Source organism: Panthera onca, chromosome C2 (assembly GCF_046562875.1).
Source record: "Panthera onca isolate mPanOnc1 chromosome C2, mPanOnc1 haplotype 2, whole genome shotgun sequence".
Lineage (NCBI taxonomy): Eukaryota > Metazoa > Chordata > Mammalia > Carnivora > Felidae > Panthera > Panthera onca.
Window position 1 is genome coordinate 6817421 of NC_138347.1, and position 20103 is coordinate 6837523.

The window sequence follows — 20103 nt, forward strand, 5'->3', positions numbered from 1 at the left end:
GTCTTTCCATTCTAACCCCTTCTTAAAAGAATTTTTTTTTTTTGCTTTAAGCAAACACTTTCTCGGGATTCCGTCGGGAAGAGCTCACAGGTGGCTGCGATTTGGTCATGATTTACTAGGTGACCTGTGTGTAAAACCGGTTAAATGGACTTGTGACTCTCAATAGACGGAAAGCTGCTGAGAGGACAATGGATCAGAGCTCAATATCATACCACCTCCCCTCATCCCCTGTCGGGGTGGGAAGAATGAGGACCCTTACCAGGAGGCGTATATATAAACAAAATACTTTATTATTTGCAAGAGAAAAGGCCAGATTACAAAATCTTTATACTTCAGTTCTGTGCATGACCACACCAAAGGTTTATGATGGACTTTGGTTTCTGTAACTTAGGTTGAACCACATGAAACTGCCAACTTTGTAAGTTTCTAAAAAAAGTCAAATATTGGCAATTTCATGTGGTTCAACCCCATTTAAAATGAGCCAAGGGCTAAGATCCCCTTTGGCAGAAAGACATTCCCGGTCACATGTCTGTTGATGTTATAAACAGATGTCTGAGTGATAAACATGTCCCGCTTGAGAAAAACATCCTGTGCTTAAAGACACTGGAAACGGTCTCGGGTAGGTACTGAGACAGAGTCCCCAGCTCTGGTGTTGCTGTTCCCAGCTGCCCCCCGCACCCAGTTTCGTGGTCTCAATACATAGATGGACTCCTCTCCGGGGACGTCAGCCACTCCTCTGAGTGGCCTCTCACATTGCGAGTGAAGTCGGTGAGCCTCCGAAACCAGGTCGACTCGATCATTTACAAGCGTCCTGACTGCACGCGGACCCAGGCGCTCCTTCGAAACAACCACGGGAGTCTCCCGTCGGGCGCAAAACATTTCTGCAAGTCGACCCCTCCAAAGGATTCTCTCTCCCATTTTCTGTGCCCTCTTTGCCTCTGGGCATTCAGCTTCCACGAAAATAGGAACAAAGATCCGTGTCGCTGCGGGCACTGAGCAGAAAGGAACAGCATCGTGCGTGTCCAGACAGCCCACGACCCGACAGGTGAGCCAGGCCAGGGAAAAAATTCGAGTTTCGTTCACGACCAAGAGACTTCGTGAAGGTCCCCCTCCCCTCCCCCCACCGGCCCCAACCTTCAGCTCTGTACAATACGTTTAACTTTACATGGAGTGCAGATAAAAATAAAGCTTTCTTACAAATTGCATTTTTTCCAGTGAATTACTTCTGCAGTAAAAATAGCTGCTACATAAATCCTTCCTGATCTCTGAAAAGGAGCCACATATTTCCAAAAATAGCATTCTTATTTTAATCATACAGAATAATTTGGGGCGCGGAGGTGGACCATGGGAAGGGAATGGCTGGTCAGGGGACGTTAGTCGTCGGGGAAACACGGTCGAACTAAAAAATAAAAGAAGGTTTGCGTATCAACTGGTTTAAAGGCATGCACAGAAATGGAAAACATATGCCATTCGTCAAGAAAAATACTGCTCTATAGCTTTTACGTTACAATTAAGGAGAAAGCGGAGGCTACATGTGCCTCCAGATAATAACATTAAGTGTTTTTATAAAAATTCCCAAATGTACAAAGTCCTTGCCGGATGATAATCCGGGCAAAACAAAACAAAAACAAGGGACTGACCCTCTCAGAACTTACACCTGTAGGCATATTGAATGTAAATAACACACGGCTTCTTAACAGACAACTTCTGCGTCTGGCCGGGCAGACGCGACGTTTGCAGAATGCCGCACGGGCTCTGCGTTCCCGCTCCACGTACGCTTACGGAATTATTTTAAATTACAATGTACAGTTTTCGTTAAATAGGACCATTAGAGGATTCAGACAGCAATGAGGAGATTACAGTCATATATACACAAACCTGACTCCTGAAACGGCACCACAGTCTCCCTGCACCGCCCCTCCGCCTCTCTGAACCGAACAGAACACCCCTGCCTTTGTGATTCCCGGCCGCCAGAGGCGGAAAGAAACTTACGAGAAACAAACAAACAAAAACAAAAAAACCCAAAATGCGCGTGCCCCAGACAGGCTCGCTCCTTTGAGACTCTCCGAGAGCCAGGGCGTTCCGGTCACACAGCCTGCTCGGGGGTGGGGGGCGGCCAGGGCGGCTTCCCAGTGCTTCTTTGTCGGCCGTTCTAACGCTAAGAGCGTCATCAGCAGCGTGTTCCAAGTCGGCAGGCTCTCCGAGCGAGAAACCGTGCTTCCCGGTGGCGGAAAACCCGCGGTTTCGGAGGGAACAAGGCCACTGCTCCGCGGTGACTCTCCGGGACGCGATCAACGCCGCCTGTCAGGGTCCTCGGGGTGGGGGGTGGGGGGGGCCCACGCGGGCGGGGCCGGCTCCGGTCGGGGCCCCGCGGGCCTCAGTCCTCCGTGTCGGGCTGGACGCCCAGGATGGCGTGCAGTTCCTCGGGGGTGAACCCCAGCAGGTGCTGCAGGTCGCACACGAAGCGGTACACGTAGCGCTTGCCCGACGTCTTGTGGATGATGTTCTTGTCGTAATAGTAGCGCAAACCGCGGCTCAGCTTCTCGTAGTTCATCTTGGGCTTGTTTTTCCTCTTCCCCCACCGGCGGGCCACCTGCGGCAGACACGGAGGGAGAGACTTCAACTGGGCAGGTAAAGAAACAGCGGGGGGACCTTCTCCCCCGATGAGGGTGGTCGTGCCCGCTTACCCGGAGAGAACCGGGCCGGCCCTCACGAGCCCTGGGGGTGTGTGCTCTGTTTCAGTGCACCTGCCGGGGCACCGTGTCTCTGAGGACGGAGGGAGGGGCCCCCACCCGCCGCGCCGCCTCCTGCGGCCTGAAGCCGATGGTTCACGGTCAGGCGGCCCCGACACAAGGGAAACGCTGTGTCCCCCCTCTCCCCCCGGGGCTCCTATTCCAGGCACCCCAGCCAACAGCTGCCGGGTGTGGTCCCGAGCCACGGGACGGTATGCATTCCTCGGTGCTTCTTTGCACCTTCCTGCTGCCAGAGATCACGGGCCTCTCTAAGGCCTGCAGGGGAGGGTCTCGGATCTGCCCCCGGCCTCCTCCTGCAGAGGGGAAGCCCCGAGGACCAGCACGGGGCTGCGGGGGGAAAAGGCAAACTCCCCACGGCATTTGCGGGTGGTCGGGAGAGACCCTCAGTTTACCGCTTGTGCCTCTATATCAGAGGAGAGAGCAAGACGGAGAAGCCTGCCCGGTGCCCACGTGCACACCCACGGGACACTAGAGCCGCTCTCGTTAGTAGCCGTGGACGCTGCCGTGTGCCCAGCTGGGCCTAAGGTGAGGAAATCAGGGTTCTGAGCCCAGAGATGGACTTCCCGAGCCCTGGCCGTACCTCATCGGGGTCAGCGAGCTTGAACTCCCATCCGTCCCCGGTCCAGCTGATGAACGGCTGGCAGGACTTGTCCGAGAGTAATTCCAGGAGGAACTGCCACAGCTGAATAGGTCCGCTTCCTGGGGGGGGGGAAGGGGCGGGTTACACGTTTTTACAGATTTACAGTTCGGCAAGGCTTTCGTCCTCCTAGTGACCTCGGCTGCCCGAGCCATGTGAGACCCACCTCCGGACAGGGGGCCAACATGACGACCCGGTTCAAGGTTGGTGACACTTCAACGGCACCAGGCTAGAGACCGAATAGGGCGTCTTCCTCCCCGCCTCCCACTCCAGAAACAAGGGGTCACTGAGCCCTTAAGGATCGCCGAGTTCGGTCTTCTGGAAAAAAACTCAGGGCCACCGACTCTAGACATGAAAATTCCTCAGCTCGAGGGTGCCCGGCTGGCTCGGTCGGGGGAGCGTGCGACTCTTGACCTCGGGGTTGTGAGTTCGAGCCCCACGGTGGGTGCAGAGATGCCTTAAAATCTTTTCAAAAAGATTCCTCATCCTGTTTAATTGTTCCTTATGTAATAAGTTTCAGGGTTTATTTCTAGAGCCACCCAGCAGGACAGGGGCGGGGGTGGCTGAAGGGGCGTTTCCCCACAGAATGAGGCACGCCATTCATGGAATCCTACGCTGCACCTTCCTGACTAGAATGAGGGTGGGTAAATTGCTTAATCCAGGACTCAGTTTACTCAACAGTGACTTGGGCATCTGGGGTTGTATCCATTGCTTCACCACCTCTGGTGAGGGATGCTTTGCTCTTCATATACCTCTCCTGGGTAATATTTAGAACCCCCACCTTGTGAAGAGGGTTATCACTGTATTTTATTTTTTTAAAGTTTACTTATTTTGAGAGAGAGAGAGAGAGAGAGAGAGAGAGACAGAGTGAGTGGGGAAGGGGCAGAGAGAGAGGGAGAAAGAGAATCTGCAGGCTTCCGCACTGTCAGCACAGAGCCTGACACGGGGCTCGAACTCACGAACCGTGAGATCATGACCTGAGCTGAAACCAAGAGGTGGATGCTTAACCGACTGAGCCACCCAGGCGCCCTGTAACACTCTTTTATTTATTTTTAATGTGTTTTTTTTTTTTTTATTTATTTTTGAGAGTGAGAGCAAAAGCATGAGCAGGAGAGGGGCAGAGAGGGAGGGAGACACAGAATCCGAAGCAGGCTCCAGGCTCCGAGCTGTCAGCACCGAGATCGACGCGGGACTCGAACCCACGAACCGTGAGATCATGACCTGAGCCAGAGTCAGAGGCTTAACCGACTGAGCCGCCCTGGCACCCCTGTAACATTGTTTTAAAGAGGAGATGCGCTCAGATGCCAGGTGTCTTGCCCTGAATCACACACCCATCAAAGAGCTGTTCCTCAAGACCCCATGGCCATCGTCAATACGGCTAGAAAACACGAAGGGCAGGAGTTCTGGAAGCAGACACAACCAGGTTACCTATGTGCCCGGAAAGCTGTCTACTTCTGAGCCAACCGCCCCAACCGTAAAGCAGGTTACTGCCCTCACCTGCGCTGGGCTGTCCCAAGGATCGCCAACCCTATTCGCGCCTAGTTAGCTACAAAGAGCTGACAGTTGGCAAATGGTAACGAATCTTAAAATGAAGACCACCATGGCTGTTTATTCTCTCATCAAGCCCATTTCTGTGGACGTTTGGGACGACAGAAAGAAAAAAAAAAAAAAAAAAGGATCCCTCTGTATTCTTATTTTAACCTGTGAGTTGTTTTTCCATAGATATTTTTTTTAATCCAATGGCTCCATATGGTCAAAATATGAAAAAAAAAAAAAAAAAACAAAAACACCCACACACATCTAAGGACCTATGAAGCAATGAAAAAAAAAAATCTTGGTAATTTTGCTCAAGCACTGGAAATATCTGCTTCCAGAAACAGCCTTAATATTTATCCGTTGCCTAAAATAGCTCTCGCCCAAATCTTAAAAATAAGATGGATTTTAGAAACCCGAAAAGGTAAACAGCCCCCCGAGTTATTGCAGGCCGGCTCCTGTCCCTCCCTGGGCTGGCTGACGTTCTTTGGAATTCCTGGAGGGGGTGAGTCAGAGCTAAGGCCTCCGCAGGCCCCGTGCGTGCGCCCCAGCCGTCTCCCCTGCAGGCCGGCCCTGCACACCCCAGGTGAGGGAGCCGCCCCTGGAAGCGCATCCCCGCCACCGAGCTGGGTGTGCGAAAATCCCTGCAACGCTGGCCGTTTTAGAAATCAGGGATGCGGCCTGCCCGATTCGGGATGACGGCCACGCAGGCAACGCGGGGTGTGAATACAATGTGCTCCAACCAGAAACACCCTGGATAAATAATGCGGCGCTGCGGCCGGGCGGGGCCCGGGGAGGTGACGGGGAGACCCGGGCGATGCGCTCACCTGTGAAGCCGGCCAGCACCGCCGCAGGTATGACTGGTTTGCCCTGCTCCACCGGGTCGCTCCGCTCCTGGATGTAGTCCTTGAAGGACATGGTCGGCTTGTTGAGGCACAGGGACTGGCTGCAGTCGTCCTCGAAGCTCTCGAAGGAAGGCACTCGCTGCACGTCCAGCAGCGACGACTGGCTGTTCCAGGACTGCAGCAGCGAGTCTGAGCTCTCGAAGCTGTCCGTGCCGTTCTCGGGGGAGTCACGGTCCCGGGGCTTTCCTGGCAAAGACAACCGGGCACGGACGCTGACTCCCCCGGGGCAGGGGACCGTCCGGTGTTACCGAGCCGCGAGGGACCTCAGGCTGGTCTGGGGCTTTGCAGCAGCATGGACACCAACCCCCCTGGGGACTGCTCACAAAGCTCCTCCACGAGGCACTCGGTCCTGACGACTAATGTGCCATGCAACCTCAGCACCCAGGAGCAGCATGGCTGAACCAAGCGCAGCTCTGCAGGATGGAGTATTACACAGCAATGAAAAGGACAACCGGGGGCGCCTGTTAAGCCTCCGACTTCGGCTCAGGTCATGATCTCCCAGTTCGTGGGTTCGAGCCCCACCTCGGGCTCTGTGCTGACGGCTCGGAGCCTGGAGCCCGCTTCGGATTCTGGGTCTCCCTCTCTCTCTGCCCCTCCCCCACTCACACTTAAAACAAAAAAAAAGAAAGAAAAGGACAACTGTCTGCCACATCCAACCACATGCATGGGTCTCAGACGCGATGAGGAACAAAAGGCACAAGAAAACAGAACGCTAGGGTTCCATTTATATCAAGCTCATGGGCAGGAAAATCTAATCTATGATGACAGCAGTCAAGACAATGGTTTCCTCTTGCTGTGTGGACGCTACCGATAGAAGGCACGTGACGGGGTCTTCTGGGAGGCTGGAAGCTTCTCTATCTCCATCTGGGTGGCTGTTACTTACTCAGGGGCATATATGTAAACAGTCAGCCGGCAGTACAAGCCGAGATTTGTGCGTTGTACGTGTGCACCTCCATAAAAAATCTGTCATATTCCTACGTTTTCTCCCACATGCAGGAATGTCACATTCCTACGTTTTCTCCCAAAATAGCCCACTGAGTGGAGGAATCCAGCTGCGAGAGCAGAGACCATGCCTTGTTTGCTCAATACCCGCGGTGCCCGGCTCGGAGCGTGAAACATAGCGGGAGTCGATGTTTGCGGAGCCCATCTGTCCCCTGCAGCAGTGCCGACAGCACTTGGGACACAGAGGGGACCCGTGCCCTCCTCCAAAGGCTGAATCCAGGCCAAGCTGCGTGAGAAGCTCCCCTCACTGTCCGACTGTCTGAATCAAGCCTGGAGCCCTGACTTACCAGAACCGCCAGCGAGAAGGTTCAAGCTGCCGCCTGGGAAGTCCTGACTGACGGGGCAGTAACTGACGCTGACGGTGTTGAGTCGAGACTTGGGGAGCATCTGAAAGTCCTGCTCAGAACCGAGCGCGCTGGGTGCTGAGGATGATGGACACACGTCCAGGAGGCCGCCTTTGGGGTAATTCTGTGTCTGCACGCCATACGCTGCCTGCTCCACGCCAAAGCCTGCGACACAACGATCGGACGGCAGAATTGTTAGGCAGGAGCGACGTGGTCATCAGAGACCCTCTGTGCCCTCGAACCGAACCGAACACAACCCGTTCTGCGCGCTCTAGCCCTCCACGAAACCGTGGGGGGACGGGGGCTTCGGCAACAGCTCTTCTGAAGCCAGGGAGCCCTTTTCCAAAATTCCCCGGACCGAGATGCGGTGCCTCGATGTCAGCATTTCTACGGCTCTGGTTTATCAAATGCTTTCATCCTGCCTCGGGATGGCAGAGGTCACTGACTCTTTCAGTTTCTAAGGCTCGGAGGGAGTAAGTGATTTGCCACCCAGCGCGTGCCTTGCAAGGGAACATCCCCTCCCTCTGCTGGCTGGAGGGGGGGGGGGGGGGGGCTGGTGGGGGGACCATCTGTAATCCACACTCATCAGTGTCAGTGACCAGAAGGGAAGACCCGAATTCCAGGACACTTCTTTGAACTCCAAAGTTCAGAGCAAATTTAGAATTGCTTTCTACATGCTTCCCGTGCCTGTCACCTCTTACTGGTTACACCAGCTCTGACTACAGCAGTCAGCACCCTTCGCTCTGCCCCTGGGCTCTACGGACTGCCTTAGACGGCACTGGCCAGGCAAAGATCATGCCAGGCACTCAGGCAACGTTAGATTTTCCAGTAGCCGCAACAGCAAACTGAAAATAAACAGGCGAAATTAATTTTAACCTTTTATCTGACTCAATATTACCAATTATCGTTGCAGATGTGTATTATTTACCACACGTCTCAACGTGGACCAGCCACGCATCAAGAGCCACGTGTTTTCACCACATGGGGACAGTGCAGGCCTAGACTGTGCGCCAGGGAGTCCAAATTTATTTTTATTGATTTTTTTTCGTGGGGGTGGAGAGTCCCAATTTAATAGAAAAGCTTGAAACCAAGGTCTTCAGGGCAAGAATCGATTGGACTGACCTAGTGAATTGCTATTAATCCAATGAGGAACCGAGTTGAGGTGTGAATTTTCTTCATACTGCTCTTCTGTCTTTTCTTGGTTTTCTGAAAAACAGATACAGGAGGCATAGGATTGCAAATCAAGGTTAAAAACATTTATTCCCCAATTACTATCGTATGGTTATTTTAGAATATCGAAATGCGTTTACGCTTCACGTTTTTAAAAATTTTTTTTAGCTTCCTGGGGCACCTGGGTGGCTCAGTCGGTTAAGCGTCCGACTTCAGCTCAGGTCATGACCTCACACTCTGAGTTCGAGCCCCGCGTCAGGCTCTGTGCTGATAGCTCAGAGCCTGGAGCCTGCTTCCGATTCTGTGTCTCCCTCTCTCTCCGCCCCTCCCCTGCTCACACTCTGTCTCTGTCTCTCTCTCTCAAAAATAAATAAAAAAAAAAAAAATTAAAAAAAATTTTTTTTTAAAGATTTTTTAAAATTTATTTTTGATAGAGACAGAGAGTGCGAGCGGGGGAGGGGCAGAGAGAGAGGGGAACAGAGGGTCTGACAGGGGCTCTGTGGTGACAGCAGACAGCCCAGTGTGGGACTTGAACTCATAAACCGCGAGATCATGACCTGAGCCAAAGTCAGACGCTCAGCCGACTGAGCCACCCAGGCGCCCCTGTGCTCCACGTTTAATCAGACGGTAATCTGTGTCATTTGGTCTTTTTAAAAAACCGGAGACAGCAACACATTTTCTAATAACTAGAGTGAGTTTTCCGCCATGAACGCTGTCACTGGCCAAGCTAAATGTTCTACTGCATCATTTCAAATATCTAGACCGTGAATTTAATTCCCCCCTGCCGTCAAGAGGTAGTTAGATATTTATGAGGTTCCATCTGTCCCAGGGGCTGGGAACTTTGAAAAGGAAAAGGTTATTAGCATTCTCTGTGTGTGCTTACTCCCTACAAACACACTGAACCACACACACCCACAAATCCAGACCCACACAGACTCACACCCTGAGTGACGGTAAGACAGGCCCAACCCGCCAGTGAGCAGATTCACCAGAAACTTGTCAAATCAGACTTGTCCAAGTTCAGGAAGGATTTGGGGGTCTTCACAAATAAGCTTCCTTGGCCCCCAGAAGTCACAGCCTAAAAGAAATGGTGGCTGAAACCTAAGGTCTTCCAAAGATCCTGGGTCTGTAAAAGGTGTTGAAACACAGTGTTTAAAATCAAGTGAATGAGGACTATTTCTCTGAACTCTACCAATGAACTGATTTTCTTATATTTATAACTTGATCCTTTCCTATAATTTTTTTTTTCTTTTTAGCTAGATGTGTTGTTAACATTGCTGCCAACACTCTTATAAGGTCTAAATCAAGACTTTCTGGGGGCGTCTGGGTGGCTCAGCCGGTTAAGCGTCCGACTTCGATTCGGGTCATGATCTCACAGTTCACAAGTTCGAGCCCCACGTCGAGGTCTGTGCTGACAGCTCGGAGCCCAGAGCCTGCTTGGGATTCTGTGTGTCCCTGCCTCTCTGCCCCTCCCTTGCTCACGCTCTGCCTCTCTCTCTCTCAAAAATAAACATTAAAAAAAAATTAAAGACTTTCTCTCTGATGAGAGTTCTTTTTGTCCAATGGCCAGTTTCTGCAGAACATGTCAGCATGTAAACATATATCAATCACTTCTGCATTTGTTTAAATAGATAAAACCAGAGGAAATTCTCGTTGTTGCATTCCATTGGGTCTTAGGAAAACTTACTGTAAAATTCACGGAGTGTGTCTGAATAAAAGCTCCCTTTCACTCAGGGCAACTTGCTCCTTCGGGTTCTCTAAGATGCGCCCCAGCACCTGGGAATTCTGCTGGCCTCCATATCTGAGCCAACACGCACTCCTCTGACACATGCCGTCTGACCACGGTCAACGAGTTAGTGACTCAGGTCACTGCCTCGTGGCTATGCTCCATTCCACACACACACACACACACACACACACACACACACACACTTCAGTGGATTAAAAACCCTCTAATCACGGCCACACATCTGACTCACTCCGGTGGCATTTTCAGGCACTTTACGTAATTCGGAACCCCAACCATACGATTACAGAGCACCGCTCCCCCTTCCATCCCTCTGCCCTGCCACGGCTCTCCTCGGCGAGCAGGAGCCAGGCCCCCCAGCGGGTACCTTTGATCATCTGCTCCAGATGCTCCCAGAGAATGTCGCCCACAAAGTCAGGTGCCAGCTCCAGAAAACGCTCCTTGCCCAGGTTGCATAACACGTGGCCATTCATGCCGAACCTCTGGAGATTGACGTTGACCAGGCTGAACTCGCTGGTGGCCCAGAGGAGCCACTGGCATACTTGCTGCTCGGTCCACAGCCAGGGGTCTGTCCGGGGGAGGGAAGGACAGACAGACACACACAGGGAGAAAACGGGAGGGAGGCAGTGAGAGCAGCGTCGTTCCTGATCTGCCCGCAAAGTCCAGATGTGTGCCAGAGACCGGGCAGAGGGGAAAGACACCCAGTAAACTCTAAGACAGTAACAACGGTGCCGGACTGAGTGTTCGGCCGGTTGAGGGGTTTGAAACCATCGCTGGCTCGGGTTACGCATACCCCTGCCAGCCTGCAAGCTGCTTGGGGAAGAACCAGCCGTCATCCCAAGCAATCCCAAGCAACGACGGTCAGATTCGTTCTTCCAGTACAACCCAGACTCAGAGAAACTCCTGGAAAAAGTGGCCCTTACTCTTTGGGATGCCAAGACGGTGCTGCTCCTTCTTGAAGCCGCTGAAGGTAGCTTTTAAGGCTTGACTCATCACGGCCTTGCTGCACGGCGTTAACAGAGGTAACTCACAGCTGGATGCATCTAGAAAGAAACCCCATGGGGACATGAGGACTGGAAGCTGGCACGACCAGATACTGAATTTAGGGGAGAAAGTTTTCAGGAAAGAACAATTTTGATCTCAAACCTTGACGTAATTCTGTAAGAGAGTATAAATATTATCAAAAATTTGGGCAGGGAGGGGTAGAAATTCAGAAAATATCCTACATCTCACAGCTACTCTTATGAAAATAAAATGCAAGTTTTATTTTATTTTGCAAATTATTTTGCCATTATCCTTAGGTGAAATTTCTATCTAAATCTCTTTTAAAATTTTTAAACAATGAAAGACAGTAAGTGGTTTTGGTCAAAGGTTTTAAGGGACGGTAAATGTATAATTTGCCACTTAAAAGAATTTTTTAAAAAATGTTTATTCATTTTTGAAGGAGAGAGAGACAGAGCCCGACGTGGGGCTCGAACTCACGAGCTGTGAGATCATGACCTGAGCCGAAGTGGGACGCTTAACTGACTGGGCCACCCAGGTGCCCCTGTAAATGTACAATCTGAAGTTACCTCCATTAAAATAAGCAGCAGGCAAAGGGCCTTCTGGTGTAATGCGAACACACAGCATTTAGCCCCCGTCACGTCAGCGCACCTGCAACTTTTATTGAAAACCAATCTTCTCCGGGTTCCCTCAGCAATTTCATGAATGATAAACGACTGCATGATGGTATACTTATGCAGGCATCTGTGTTTTAATTAGTTTTCTGGGCTGTATTTTCCAGCACCTACTTCGTATGACAAAGTAATCTCTGGAATGTTTCCAACGAATAACCCTATCCCAGTAATTGTACAGGCATTATCTGACTGCTGTCCCTTTAAAAACAATAAGCCATGACATTAAGAACTACAGAAATAAATACATACGGGCGGGCGGATATTAGCAAGTGTCATTTGTTGCCCCAAGACTCCGGGGTGGGGTGGATGATCTAACTAATGAGGAGACCCCAGACAGAGAAGCCGGGGTGCATTTTAATCATCGGCTTTGCAGGTGCGCCTGGGAGACCGGACCCAGGCTGGCTACAGTGTTGCAAACATCCCAGTGGAAATCTCAGGGGCTCCCCTACAGGTTGGTCCCAGCAGGGCATTTGCTCTGGCTGGGGGGCGCCTGGCAGTGGAAGACACCAGAGCCAGCATGTTCATAGTGAGAAAACTGTCTCCTCCCAGGTCCAGAGTCACTGACTTTGCATGCCAAAGACTGAAGACACCAACCGTGGCCGCTTACAAATGGTCGCCTCTTTAGTAACCGAACTAGGGAAGGAAACCAGGCACACTTTGTCAAGTCTGAGTAGCAAATTACCATGAGAAATTGAATCCAAGCCTGTGGGCACTTCCTGGAGTGTCTGCTCTTCATTTAGAGAGGGGAAAACAGCAAACAGGGACCCATCGAAGGTGTCCAAAGCTGGCTGGCGCTGGGAAACAGATGGAGAAGAAAACTGAAATTAATATTTCAACCCATTTAATTACCTGTTTTAAAAGTGGTCCATGGGTAATCGTCCCGACATAGCCTGACGAAACTGGCAATTATAAAGCCACCAATGGACCAGACCACTCAGCGCTCTCAGACCAGACTTACGAGACAGTCAAAGTGATGGGGAGGGTTCCATTCTACTTGGGATCATTTCACTGACCTCTCAGAGTCAGGATAACCCAGGAATTTATTTTTAATGGCTTAATAATTAACTTCAACGAAGAAACGAAGTAAACAAACCTAAAAATAATGGAACTTTGGAAGAACAGGACCGGACGGGACTAAGAGACCCACCTGGTCCAAACACCTGGTCCCTCCACTACATCAGAGGGAAATTCAGTCAGACTGGGCACAAAAGCAAAAAGTACCCTCAGTCGGGCAGTTTTAGCTCATTGCCGTTAAAGGGAAGATGAATGACTGAATGAAGACTGAGAAGCAAACAGTGAAATAAATTACTTTATTTGTGGAAGCAGTTATCTTTATGTTTAACCATGAAACACTTTAATTGAAAGTAGGTGTTTTTTTTTTTTTCACTCATCAACTCCAATGGTCCAGAAAATAGTAATAGATATGAAAAAAACACCTTAAGGTTTACTTTTATAAAAGTTAAGGTGTTGAAAAGACCTCTACCCCACATCATCTACTAAGGAGAAAGATTTCCAAAGGAAAAAGGTTTCAAGTTCAACTATCTATAGCTTAGGGGAAAAAGAGAATGGCGACACAGAGAAAGATAAACCCCACACTGTGTCGATCTAAGATAATTTCATCTAACAGTTATGAAAGTAGCCTTTAATGGAAGACTTGTTTATAAGTAACAGATAAAGTCTTGATTCATCACTGCCTGACTTGCTGAGTAACAATGTAAAAGATGCTTATGTTTTTCCAACATACACTGGAAATCCCGTGTTATGTGTAATACAATGAACCATCTGTTGAGTCATCAATTTAAAAAATGTGTAACACATTTACAAATAAAATCGGTTTGTGTGCTTTCTTTCTAGAAATGCGGAACAATGAATGATGCATTACGTAAGAGGGCAGGCAGAAGTTGGACCGCAGCCTAAAACACTCAACACAGCGATGTCCCAACGATATGGGAGCCCAGCCCCCCAAAACCCGAGACTCTAATGTCTGACTGCCAGAAACCTAAGGGAATAAACAATCAAGTAAGTTCGAAATCCTCATCTGGATTTATAAACTATACCACAGGACCAATTTCAGTGAAATAGCCAATTAATTTTTTTTTTTTTTTTTTTTTTTTTTTTAATTCCCAGTAACATTTCCCCAGGTGACCAAGAAATGCCTTTCCTTTCCTGGCTGGAAGTTCTTTTTTTAAAGTCAGGAAGCCAAAAGACAATACAAATTCCCACTGAGTGTACCAACACATCAATGTCAGCAACGACTGTTTCTTCTCCGAACCCAGAGATCACATGAGCATCATCAGGTTCTTTTAACGTCTGGAAGAATTTTCCTCTCTAGGGGTGTGGTTTCAAACCTAACACCACGATTTCTTATACAGCCTCTGCCACGTGGAAAACATCTCACCAAATCAAACGAGCAAACTCACTGGCTGGAAGTTTCCTGACCTTCCTAATACGCAAGAAAAGCCTGGGCCCATTTTTGGCCGTCGGGGACTCTCCCGGACAAATCACCTCCTAAGGATACACAAACGATCATGCAACACGACGAAGCTCCATCACCGTACGAAACACTAAGCTTGGTGGAGGCCAATCGAAAAATCCCTGCTTCTACAGGCGTTTACTGCGCGAGGCTAAAAAAACAATCAGGTCTCACTGTCACGTTTGAAGAAAGCAAACGGGAAATTATCAGTTTCTGCTACTTCAGAATGTTCCCCAAAGGGACGAAGGTAGAAGCTGCATGGAATTTGGCTCTTAGACACCAGAAAAGCCTCCTTCGTCTTTCACCTGTGTTTTGGTTTACGCAGAGAGGCGTGCCTTTCTGTGGCCGTGTGGCAGCAGGCTGCCAGCAGCCCGGTGGGCACAGACCCTTCGGAAGGAAGGACCCCCCCCCCATGGGAGGCGGGCCTTCCTCCTCTCCGCTCTTCCCTGGTCAGTTCTTTTTTTTTTTTTTTTTTTTAATTTTTTTTTTTTAACATTTATTTATTTTTGAGACAGAGAGAGACACAGCATGAACAGGGGAGGGGCAGAGAGAGAGGGAGACACAGAATCTGAAGCAGGCTCCAGGCTCCGAGCCATCAGCCCAGAGCCCGACACGGGGCTCGAACTCACGGACCGCGAGATTGTGACCTGAGCTGAAGTCGGACGCTTAACCGACTGAGCCACCCAGGCGCCCCCCTGGTCAGTTCTTAAACAACCCAGCCCGTGACCCCAGGAAATGCACAGGTGAACAGAACCGCAGTAGAGACAGCTTCTCCAGCACTGTCCCACTGAGAATCACAGGATTTTTCAGCTGGTAGGAGTCTCAGAAATAAACCACAAAGGCCTCACCATCTGCAAATTAAATGGTTTCCTAGCGTGGAAGACAAGCAGAAACAAGCATCAGGATACCCATTTTATAGACTAGAAAACTGAGGTCCAGAGAGACTAAGCAAACAATCCAGAGTCACACAGCCTGTATATTAAAAGGCCGGGGCTAAAGCCAGTCTTCTGGGACCCGGCGCATCGTTTTACGATCCTAGAGATTGAGTTTTCCAATATTTTTTTTTTAAAAAACACGTTTAAATTAAGACTTAGCTCACTCACCTTGAGTGTCCCTCTGTAACTGTTAGACACAGGGGCTACCTGGTCCATGTTCTTGACTCCAAAATCATTCATCTTAAAAAAAAAAAAAAAAAAAAAGGAAAAGAAATAAAGTCAGGGGCAACAAACATCACATTTTTAAGAAGTCTTTACTGGCTAGGTCAACCCTAATTCTGGTGGAGTCTGTCAACGTCTACAGCACAACCAGTCATTCAAAACTGAAGGCCAGTTCTTACTTAAAAGGCCTTTCTCGCAAAGGGTATGCTATTTAAGCAATTAAATAATAATGCTGATTCTCCACCGAATCCACTTAGATTCCAGGCACACAGATGAAGGCACTTTCTGGCTGGCTGGTCAGGGCCTCCCAAGGGAGCCTGGTTCAGGGAGCTGAGCAAGGACTATAGGACAGGTGGGGGTAAGCTGCTTTCCACGGTCATGTCCCCGGGGCAGTCAGCTCCACTTGGGAGCTAAGGGCCAGCCCCCTGCTCCCACACCCAGGCGGCTCCTGGTGGACCCAGACCAGCATGCTGGAAGGAGCCTAGGAGGCTCTTTCTCCTGCCTAAGCTACGAGCGAACACTCCCAGGTAGGACGTAAAAGGTTCCCAGAACCACTGCTTCAGTCCAAAGCCCCGGATCCCTCCAGTATTGTCTACACACACTGAAAACGTGTCTGCTGTGTGTGTAGCTCAGCTGTGTTTCTTCCAGGGGGAGTAATGCTGGGTACGCATTGGTCTTACTGGCTCTGATAAGAGTCTGGGCTTTACCAGGCGGACCTGTGCTGACCACTGTGCTATAGCCACCAGCCCTGCGTGGACTGCCAAGTGCTTGGCATGGGCTGGGATGGGCTGAGCTGAGCTCTGCATGGCAAACACACAAGATTTCAAAGGTTCTGTAGAAAAAAGTGAAGTATCTCAGTAACGACTGTGGACTGACGGCACGTTTGTATAATATTCTGAAGGTATTCAGTGACTTGGAACATGGAAATTAACTTCATTTACTTGCCTATATTTAATGTGGCTGTTAGAAAATTTATAGTTGCTTACGTGGCCTGCAAGGGGACAGTGATGTAGGCTGAAAACTTATTTGGAGCCCTAACATATAATTGGTGGAGTAAGTTCTATATTAATAGGCGAGAAAGGTACCAAGATCATGCCACCAGAGGGGTAGATAAACATACAGAGCGACTAAAACTCATTTTCAAAGAAGCTGGGTTAGCACCAATAATAGCAACGGGCAAGCCTCACTCACCCCCGCCCCCGCCCCCCAGCTTACAGGCTATGGAACTGAAGGTCTATAGGAAGCTTTACAAGGTACCCCGAATCGTCCTCCCCCCACGATCTCCCCGGGGGGTGCTCCCACCTGTTACAACCAGGAACTCTGAGTAATTAAAGTGTTGCGCAATTGATAGGGCTTATTGGAGGTGGAGAGTAGGACATTTCCCCGTGACTACTTTGAGTTTGTACTTTGTTTCCTCTTATGATCAACATTATGGCTAAACCACACCTCCCAGCTACTAGACACGTACCTGTGCATGAACGCACGCGGACACACACACACACACACACACACACACACCCTGGGCTAGAGAGGTAGCGTGGGAGGAGAAGTCTATGCCACAGAGCAGGCAAGAGACACTGGAGAGGGCTGTTAAAACCCTCAGAGTGCGAGTAATTATCATGGTGGCCAGTGGAGGCTGGAAAACATTATCATGGTGGCCAGTGGAGGCTGGAAAACACAGACAATAAATTAATAGTCCTATGGAGGAGAAGGGAGCAGAGGAAGGATTGTCCGGGATCAAACGTGGCCACAGTGGCTCAGAATCTCCACTTAGTGGCTCAGGTGCTCAAGAATCAATATTCCCTACTAATGATCCCTGCACTGACACCATCCTAGTCACAAGAGCCAAGCCCAAGCTGGGGGACCACACATTCTCACTTCACTGAATCTTCCCTACGTTTCTGAGAGGCGGATGTTGTAACATTTTACAGCGATGTTGCATCTTACAGGGCAACCGAGGCCCAGAGACCTCCAATGACTTGCCCAGGACCACACAGCTACAGCACGACTACAGTCCAGATCAGTCCTTGGGTGGGTAACCCGAATGATGAGGCCTGGGCCTTTCCCACCACATCACTGTGGAGCCTAGAGAGCATACAAATATTATTAGACCAGGGCCCTGCTCACTCCTCTTTACCGCAGGAAATGCTCCTTCACTCAGAGCTTTATGTTATTTATCTGGATAAACTAAATGCTGTTACCTGTCGATTAAATCAAGCAACCTCAAACAGAAGACCTAAACGAAAAGACGCCTTAACTGTTACCAATTCTCTCTCCCGAGCCCACTGGGCCAAGCACTTTTTCTAAGTCTCATTTGCAGACAACTTGCTGACTTTATTGTACATTTTTTTTTCCCAGCCTCCAGGGATGGACAGAGAACTGGTATGGAAGGCGATAGAAAAAGCTCGCCTGGTTTGGGGTACAAATATCAGGAGAAAAGGCAGCCTACCATCCCCTCAGAAAAAGCTCTGATTACTAGCTACAGAATAGAATTCTTTTGTTGTCCGGCATTTCATCTGTTTTGTAAGAACCACGTAGAATCAAAGTGTCCCTCCAATGGTTTCAGGCAGACACATAACTAATGGAATTTAAATTCGCTTATTTTACTCCACAAGGCTTCTTAAGGTGGCATTAAGGTCAAGTTTCTTCACCTGAATCAATTTCAAATTTAGGTCCCTTTCAGGTTGCCCTATTGATGGCTGCTTTTGAACAAAAAAAGGAAAAAAAAAAAAGGCAGAAATGGAAGATCAGAGAACAATAAAATTTTAAAACAAAGAGAATTTGCCTAAGGACAGTACCCTTACGGGAACAAGATCAGAGCACAGGTCGGTATTGAGGTAAATTTGAAAAACAAAAGCCAAAACAGACCCATAGGCTACTTTTGAAGGCTGGTTTTGCCTTTTCTTTTGAAAGTTATCAATTTAGAGAGAGAGAGGAATGACTAATCCCAGAAATGAGTGAATATTTCCCTGCAGGGCCCATGGTGCTAACTATAACTATACTGTGATATTACTCAGAATTTTAATAAACCTTAACTTGGAGATTTATCTCCCTGATTGGAGGTGGTGTGGACAGGCCGAGGGCGCACGGGCGCTTCCATTGTCCAGGACAAATATAATCTCTTACCGGTGAATTAAAATAAATCACCTCTATGTCCAAAGGGGGGACTGCTCACTTCTTTACTTTCTGAATAAGTAGCACGTCACTTAGCAGTTTAAGCTTACCCCGAAACCGAATACAGGCCAACATCTTAAAAGTCTCCTGGGCTCGAAACCAAAGCAAACAACCCACACACGCACAAACGGCAACCTTTCATTCAAAATCCTTTAAGAACGCGAAAATAAAGGCAGCCCTGCGCACCCACACCCGCGTTTCCGACAGGCTCCCACGCTCGCCTGCCGGCACCGAGGGCCCAGATCCAGAAGTCCCGGGGCGCCCGCGGGGGGCTCGCCCTCCCGGGCGCCTCCCTCGCCCACCGCCCCCGATCGGGCCCCGGAGCGGCGGAGCAGGTGAGCCGGTGCTGGGCACGTTTTCGGGGGCGCGGGGGGGGGGGGGGAGGCGGGTGCAGCCGCCAGGTGTTTCGGGCGCCCGCGATCCCACCGGGCCCGGTGCGCTCGGGTAAGTCACCCGCAAAGCCGGGCGCGCCGGGGCCGCCCCGACACCCTCCGCTGTGTCCCACTCCCCCCTCACCCTCCGCGAAATCGGCCCGCGGGGGCGCCCTGCGGCAGAAGCCCCCCCACCAGACCCGCGTTTCCTCTTAAAAACAAAAGCAAGTGAAGCAAGCGGGCGCGCCCCGCCCGGCGGCTCGGCCGCCGGGGGCCGCGGCCCAAGTTCGCGGCCGGCTCGGAGCGTCACGGCCGGGCCCACCCGCGCCCTGCCCGGGCCCCCGCGCCCCCCCACCTCCCCGAGCCGCCCCGGCCCCGGGAGCGAGCCCGAAGCCGGGGAGCAGTCGCCGCCCCGCCGCGCTTGGGGATCCGGACCTCGGGGCTACCCGCGTCCCCCCGCCCGCGGTCCGGGGCCCCGGGAGAGAAGCCGCGCCGGAGGGCGCTGTCCTGGACCCCGCTCTTACCGCGCCGCTTCGGGCAGGGCCGGCGGCGGCTCGGGGCCGGGCTCCGCGGTGCGCGTCGGACGCGGGCGAGGGCGACGGGGCGGGGGTCCGAGCCGCGGGCACCGGGGCCGGGGGCCGGGACGCTGACCGGACGCGGGCGGGCGGCTCCGGGCGCTCGAGGCTGGGGACGCACTGCGCTCCGTGCCGCCACCGGAGGAAGTAACCGGCCAGTCCCCTTCGCGGCGCGCTCTTCAGAGCCGGGAGGGAGGAGGGAGGAGGGAGGGGGGAGGAGGAGGGGGGAAGACGACAGAGGGGAGGGGAGGGGAGGAGGGACAAGGGGGAGGGGAAAGAGAGTAGGGGAGGAGACAGGAGGAGAGAGGGGAGGGGAGGAGGCGGGGGGAGGGGCGGAGAGGGAGGAAGACGGGAGGAGGGAGGGGGGAGAAAGGAGGGGTGGGGGAGGGGAGGAAAGGGGTGGGGTGAGAACAGAGGAGGGTGGGGGAGGGAGGGGAGCGGAGGAGTGGGAGGGAAGAGGGGAGGGGTGAGGACTCGACGGGAGGGGAGCGGGGGCGGAGCTGGCTCCTTCCGGCTGGGACCTCGCTCCGCGCCCGCTGTCACCCGGCTGCGTCCCTCGCCTGCGGTTCTGGGACCGCGGTGGGCC

At 51.3% G+C, this 20103-nt stretch overlaps 1 protein-coding gene across 1 annotated transcript; it reads right to left on the reverse strand.

The window, feature by feature from the left end:
• Positions 1-268: 268 nt before the first annotated feature.
• On the reverse strand, positions 269-19699 carry ETS2 (ETS proto-oncogene 2, transcription factor). Its single transcript, XM_060640888.3, has 10 exons — positions 19467-19699; positions 15344-15415; positions 12450-12561; positions 11015-11134; positions 10459-10659; positions 8297-8380; positions 7118-7339; positions 5751-6014; positions 3334-3452; positions 269-2593 (listed from the first exon to the last, which is right to left on the reverse strand). The coding sequence occupies exons 2-10, from the start codon at positions 15413-15415 to the stop codon at positions 2378-2380; spliced, it is 1410 nt and encodes a 469-aa protein (XP_060496871.1). The 5' UTR covers positions 19467-19699; the 3' UTR covers positions 269-2377.
• Positions 19700-20103: the final 404 nt, after the last annotated feature.